Source organism: Cyprinodon variegatus, unplaced genomic scaffold (genome assembly GCF_000732505.1).
Source record: "Cyprinodon variegatus isolate N-32 unplaced genomic scaffold, C_variegatus-1.0 Scaffold631, whole genome shotgun sequence".
NCBI lineage: Eukaryota > Metazoa > Chordata > Actinopteri > Cyprinodontiformes > Cyprinodontidae > Cyprinodon > Cyprinodon variegatus.
The window spans coordinates 224,845-232,235 of NW_015151084.1; the positions used below are offsets into that span (position 1 = coordinate 224,845).

General features: G+C 34.8%; 1 protein-coding gene across 1 annotated transcript; it reads right to left on the minus strand.

Moving 5' to 3' along the window:
- Positions 1–811: 811 nt before the first annotated feature.
- Positions 812–4,876, minus strand: LOC107096535 (macrophage mannose receptor 1-like). The gene is made up of 5 exons (XM_015393237.1): positions 4,835–4,876; positions 2,868–2,945; positions 2,326–2,718; positions 1,723–2,082; positions 812–1,490 (listed from the first exon to the last, which is right to left on the minus strand). Exons 2-5 carry the CDS (start codon positions 2,899–2,901, stop codon positions 1,129–1,131), a joined length of 1,149 nt encoding a protein of 382 aa, XP_015248723.1. The 5' UTR covers positions 2,902–2,945; positions 4,835–4,876; the 3' UTR covers positions 812–1,128.
- Between the last annotated feature and the right edge of the window lie 2,515 nt (positions 4,877–7,391).

The window sequence follows — 7,391 nt, forward strand, 5'->3', positions numbered from 1 at the left end:
TTATATATTTTGTAAACCTCATACACATGCTTCAGGACACACATGATTGTTACAAAGTGTTTATAAAGGGAATTATGTGGGGGCTTTAAAGTCATAGGGAAACAGCTGTTTCAACCGTTGCATTTCTGAATTCTCCCGAGTGGTGCTCGACTTTACACGAGGGAATAAACTGAATGTGATTGGTCGATTATCAAGGGGACGGGATTTTTGTGGCGGAAGGTTAACAAGCTAGTTTGGTTGTGGCCGGTTTGTTGGAAGCATCTTGCTAACCAGTTAGCAACTTAGCGCTAGTAGGTTCCCTAGCGCTTCCCTAGCAGGAAATTCCATTGGGACCAAGTAGCACTAAATTGGTGACTTAGAAACGACGCTGTCAAGGAACGCTATGGACAGCGGAAACATGCAAGAGGAGGAGAGTTTAGTGTCGGAGGTCGTGGATGAGTCTCCTCCTTCATCCATTTTTTATTTAGAGGAGGAAAGCGGGGACGAAGATGTTGTGGAAGAGGACACCTTATTTCAACCGTTGCGTATATTAGCTGCGACATATAAATCAAAAAGCTATGACTGAAAAAATTTGATTGACAGATGACCGATATATGATTGGCCGAATTTAGATGTTCAGGCTGACTTATAACTAACTGGCCTGCAGAAGATAATGAAAAGAAAAACAGATTTTAAGACAGGTTTTTTTTTTTTTATAGAAATGTTTTAAAATTTGGGATAATTGTCTGATAAAGAGTACATTTATATGCATGTTTAAGCCAGAATTATTTGATATTTAAATATGACTTCGCTTCGACTTTAAAACATTTTCTTTGAAAAGTCAACTGTCAGATAAAAGACTGAAGCTATAATTCTATCCCATTGTTGCTTTAGCAACAGTAGAGGTGCTTTCTCCAAAGAGTCAGGATGGATAGATTCTATCCAGCACGATGTGCTGAGGTGGCCTGAAATATTTTTACCCCTTCTGTATTAAAAAAAAGTGAGAAAGAAACACTACAAAAATAAAATGTCAGCAAATTCTAACAAAAATAAGTAATTTTTCATAGAGTGTTGTATTTATTTTTAACTTCTAATGTGGTATAAGACTTGGTTTAATGTTATCTGGTGGAAAACAGTGGTACACAACCCCTATTCTCCATGCTTATTCCTAGAACAGATGAAATTAAAGCGCTCATCATCGCTTTTTTTAAACCACTGGTGGGTTCCTCCTCTCTCCATGGCTCCAGACATGTCACAGTCATCCACTACTCCATCTGAGGCCCAGTTCTTATATCTGACCACCTCGTCACTGACCCAGAACCAGAAGTCCAGAGTGCAAGTGTAGTGCAGTCCCAGCCAGACAAAACTTGTTGAAGCAAACTGGGCTTTCCTTTCAACCCATCTCTGTTCCTCCAGATTAGTGATGGAGACCAGGTCATGGTGATGATCTCTGCAGTAGTACAAAGCTTCCTCCCAGGTTTTGTTTTCTTTTACCAGGATAAAGTCAAATGCTATAGAGATTTTCCAGAAAAAGACAAAACAAAGCATTATTTTTTCTCCAATTTACCAAAAACTATTTTGAAAAGCCTGCAAAGGCATGAACTGCGGGAGTCTAGTTTGCCCATTTAAACTGCTGTAATGCTGGACAGCAGCCATATTGTGGCAGAATGAAGCTGCAAATTTGGAAGCACTACAGAGGTGACGGTTATTGGTTGAAAATAAAACTTCTAAAAATCAACTCACCATCATAACAGATGAATGGTTTTTTGAGAGCACAGTCCTCATTTCTCCATCTCCCTTCATCGTTAAACACAGTCATGGCACACTGACCGCTGTTATGTCGCTGATTGTCAAACTGAAGACTCCAGTGTCTAAAAGAAAAACTGCTTCCATCTGACCACAACCATGTGTCTCTGAACAGACCGATCAAAATGAATTTACCATTAACATGACGGACTTCTTCCTTTAGCCTGTCATCCTGTAGCTGTGTCAGTCCACTGACCAGGTCTGTATGCTTTTCTCTGCAGTAACTCTGAGCATTGATCCATGTTTTTATTTCTGGATTTCTTCGAATCAGGTGGAATACCTTGGATGAATTACTGCCTTTAATAAACAAAAAGTGAACATCAGCCTACCTATGTAATTTCTCTGTAGAATGAAATTTTAAATAAAAAGATGCAAAAACAATAACAGGTTCAAGTGTTTGAATAAGCCAGTTACATTTTCTATCTAATTATATTAACATATTATTATAACATATTATATAAAAAAAGCTTTTACTTTTGAACCCAATTATTATCCAGATTTTTTTTTCTTTATTCAGCCTCAAAAACAAAATGCTCTTACCATCATAGCAGAGAAAGTATAGAGAAAGTATAGGTTCATTACAGGATATGTCTCCCCACTTTAGGCTATTCCACATAAATCCACAGTTCTCCACTCCTTGTCCTGCATCATTTGGCTCACGATATTCCCACCGTTGGTCGTTTTTATCAAACTTCACTCCAGGCAGAGACCAGTGCCATGTTCTATTACCGTTCTTTTGATCATACAGACCGATCCAAGATTCATTCATATCTTTATCTTGGTTACTAAGGAGACTCTTCATGTCTGTCATGTTAGACACTGTGGCCAGGTCAGTGTACTTCTCTCTGCAGTACCTCTGAGCTTCGGTCCAATTTTTTTCCTCTTTAATGTAATGATACTGATACGACTGACAAACCATCACACAGCAATGACCTTAAACATCAAAGAATAAAAATAGCTACTGGTATTGGAGATAATATATAATAAATGCAAAGGTTTTGCAATCTATTGATCTTTCGAGCGAAAATGAAGCTTTATTATATTGGAATTAAAAAAAATGATAGAATCTCTACAACACTTACCAATCCACATAAGCAGAAAGAAATTCCAAGACATAATTGCTCTCTTAGATGAAAACTTCAACTTCTTCAGATTCGTCTCTGTTAGAGAAATCTTATATGAAAACTCTTAAAACAAAATATATGAACAATTACTAAGAAACTGTGTGAGAATAACAAGAAAGAAATCAGCCCCGTTCATGACATCTTTCTTGAAGGCTGTTAATGCTTGGTTCACTTTGCAAGATTTTAAAATTGGCAGATGATTTTCAAGCTTAAGAGACCCCACACATAATGATAGGAAATGAGGAATTGGAGGGTTGTGGTCGTACAGTGTGCCGTCTCCAGCCCCACAAGCGTAGCGCACCACACAGGGTTAGCTGACGTACATTTCTGGTTCTTTGTACAACGGCCGATGCAGTCAAGTGAGTGGCTGTGCTTCATTTGCTGTGATCAGTCGGAAAGGACTAGTTTTTAAGAAATATTACTACACTTTCACAGACTGACATTATTACCGTCAGCCTTTTTCAGAGGGGTATACTAAGGAAGTTAAACCTCCACTGTAAAATCTTTTTAAGTAATTGATCAAAAAGCCCTTATTCTTATCTTCAGCTACCACAGTATAGATGTCAGATTAAATAATATCACTTATACCTCAGTGATAGTATCATGGTGCTACTGTATTGTATCTTTTATACTATATCCGTTGGTTGTGTTGTTCTTTTTACATCACTTTGCAGGTGATGAAGCAGACAGAAGATATTTTATCCTTATCTCCTTTTTAATCTTTTTTCTTTTTTTTTCTTTCTTGTTCTATTTACATTGCAGTGTCTATAAAATATGTAATACTCCTTGCATGAATTATAATAAAGCTATTTACATCCATAAATCAAGCTGAACACTATGGCGATAGCTGTACTGCTCTACTTGTGAAAGCAAAATCTGTTGGGCTCTTTTTGGCATCAAGACAATTATTCTTAGTGCCACATCGCCAGACAGGACAAAACTGTTAAAAATAAATAGATAAATAAATAAATATTATAAAATAATTGGTCAAATATGCAATATTAAACTTTATAAATTTAATCATTAAACCACATTACATGCGTGCTAAAATTTTTTATTTCATGAGCATGTTGAACATTTCAAAAACAAAACTAAAAGAGGCATGGTACTATGTAATTCTGTCCTATGGTTTTGTAATTTGCGTATTTATTATACTAGAAATTGCTAGCTGTGTTTAATTTTCAAAGACAAATAGCTGAGAGAAATGATAGGTAATGAAGCTTAACTTCGACTTTTACAGTTTCAGGTTCAGTTTTTCTTTTTTTTTATTTATATTTTTTACTTTGTCTCCTCTCCTATGATGGCTAATGTTGTATGTATGTGCAAACTTAAATATGCAGTCACTTTTGTACCCAAACATCAACTTTACAAGTAGAGGTGCCCCAATGCCAAGGGAAAATTACCAAGCCCTGACTGTTGTGGCTTCAATTTTAGGGGTGTGTGTGTTCAACATGCAGTTTGAACAGTTTCAAAACACATCACAACCTTGTTATTAAGTTGATTAACTAACTAGATCTCTGAGGTCTTCTGGCTCAAATCTACTCTGCAGAGCCAAACATATAAAAGCAGCCATTGGTTTTATGTTCCACTACAGTCAAAATAATGGAAACCCTCGGTTGCTTTAAGTTGAGATTTACAAAATTTTTTATAGTAGCCTTTGACTATGCTATTTAATCATTGGTAGATAGTTTCCGGGTTAAAATTTCTTTTGATTTTCCTAATAATCCCTTATGTCCACTTATTAGTTAATTACTCTTATGCTACTGCAAAGTTATTTTCTTTTTTTCCACATACAGCCTTAAAATTCTCTTGTTACTGAATGTGCCTTGCTAATACTTGGTTCTCACAGTAAAAGGATGAGGTACAACATGTTATTAGGAGTATTAATACACCATATAAAGCACAATTTTTTTTTAAAAACTTACATTTTGTTATCCTCTCTTATGCTGAAGTGAAAAAAAGATGTCTGTATTCTGTTGGAAAAATTGTCTGAATGAAAACTCTGTTCCATCCGAAAGATAACTTTGCTGGCTTGAGGAAATTATTTGCGTATTCAAACCTGTCAGGCCCACCCCACCCAACAAATTGTTTGCAAATTTGTAGTATTAAAGTGTACTAATATCGATATATTGAAGGAAAAGTCACCACTTTTCACATTTATGCAGTTTTACAGTGAATAAATCTGACATAATTTGACATTAGATGTAGCTGCAGACATGACAAAATTATTTAATGTTACTGAAATTTTACCTGGATTCAAATGTTTAGGGGATACTTTAATATCTTCCTGGATCAATACTGCTGATTAACAAACAAAATATTTAAATAAGCTTAACCTTCTTGCTCTTGGAGTAGTCCATTTAACTTTGGTGTTGGAAGAGGATGACATTCTGCATCATTAAAATTGGTTTTTAAAGTTTTTTGTTTTGTTTTACATTAATGAAACAAGTAGCATACTCATAAAATACTCCTTACAAAAATATTTCCCAGTTTTTGATTAAATAAGATTCAAACAACTCCTATTTGAAAGCAACTCAGTCTGATCATGATGGACCAGCCCTCATTTGCATCTAATTTACAACTTTTTAGAGGTCCCATTCTTTAGAGAAGACCAATTGGCTGCTATATTTTTCCTGGGTCCTGTGTCTCATGTATGCCTTCCATTCATCACTCACATTAAAATTTGGTTATGAAAATACCCTTCCCAAAAACAACAAGTCAGAGGGATTTTAAATAATGAGCGAAAAAAAAGTAACTTCTCAAGGAGCAAGGACATTTCTAGGATAAAACAGAATAATTTTAGTTTTTATTTGTTTAATTAATCTATTAATTTTATCTAGAATGAAATACTCATTTAGGTTTTACATGTAAGATTCTACGATGTTTGAACAAGATAACAGTAAACAGTATACAGTAGCAAATACACCCTGTTAAATTAAAAAAAAAAAATGTTAGCCTAAGATAACAACAACAGAAATCTTAAAAAATAATGCTTATATTTTGTATATGGTACCTTTCAAGAAAGATAGATCAGTGTTTCTCAACACATTTACAGATAAAACATAAAACGGAAAATAATTAAATAAATAAAAAGACAACAAATATTATAAAGAAGCAATGAAATGCTCTTGGACTGACAATTTGTACACTGAGTGGATGTGCAAAGATGTCCATGGAGCCCACAATTATATGAGTATTGAGTAATACATTAAATCAATTCCTTTGGATTAATAAAGTCTTAAATATTTACAGAGGTGTTAAACTTTCGTTTTTGCCATTTCTAGTGATGGGACAAGAGTTATTTGACTGAGCGATAGGGCTGGAAAGGGTGAAGAAAAGGCACTGCATTGATGGCCCTATGCACATTTGCATAATTTGCTATACAAACTTCATACACAGTGCCCTTTACAGAAAAAAAATCCCCTACACGTTGAGCAGCTCATGATTTTATGATCAGACCTGACAACATGTCTGGACTTGTGGGCCTCCTAAACGTTGATTTCTATTCAAAATGACAGCTCTCTGAAAATGTGATTAACATTGATTCTATGAATAGAAATTTGCTAAACCTATTCAAGGGATTAAGCCAAGATGTTCCTAATATCTTGGCCTAATTAAGCTTTAACTTAGTTTTAGAAAAGCAGTTACCCATAAGGAGAGGTGTAACTGTACCATGCCGGCTTTTTCTGTGCAGCGAGCCTATAGTCTAAATGCAAAGCTTACTAAATCTTACCTGTTTTGTCAGCATCACAGTAATGAGAAACCAAAAATTTTTACAATTGATTCCTTTTTCTTCTCTGCATTTTTGGTACTCTTTTTTTTTTTTTTATCAGCCTTATTACAACCCCTTAATGAAGTTTAGTCACGGCACTGGGTGTAACCTAAAACAATAAAATAACACCTTATGCAGATGATGTTAGTAATGGAAAATAAAATACAATTTATTTTACACTGTTGAAAAGGTAGCAAACAAACATAAAATATTTAAATGCAGTGGAGCTTTGAGCTTCAGGGTCAGCGTCCTGCCTGAGAGAGTTCGCCCCCTGGAGGACAAGGACCATAATACATATTTTTTTGTCAAGTACTTTATTTATTCTAACATTATAACAATAGCCTATACCATTACTAACTTTATAATATTCTATGTGCACATTGTTACTGTTTGGTTGGGATTTAAAGACAGTTATTGTTCTAAGTTTGACAGGAATAGCTTTTCATAAAACACTGAATGTGTTGGAGGGATTAGAGAAATGGCCATATTAGAATTTATCCTGACAATCACCTGCATGTGCATCACTGCTTTGTCACTTAAAAAAAAAAAAAAAGGTTTTCATGTAGTTTGTGTTAAATTGGTATCTTTATTTTGTGGACAGATGAAAGATGGTTGTTTTTTCAATGCACAAATGTAATACAAATATTGTAATTCAGTGATGTAAATTATCTTTACATAGACAAATAGTCCAGTGTGTCAGCAGAGAATGT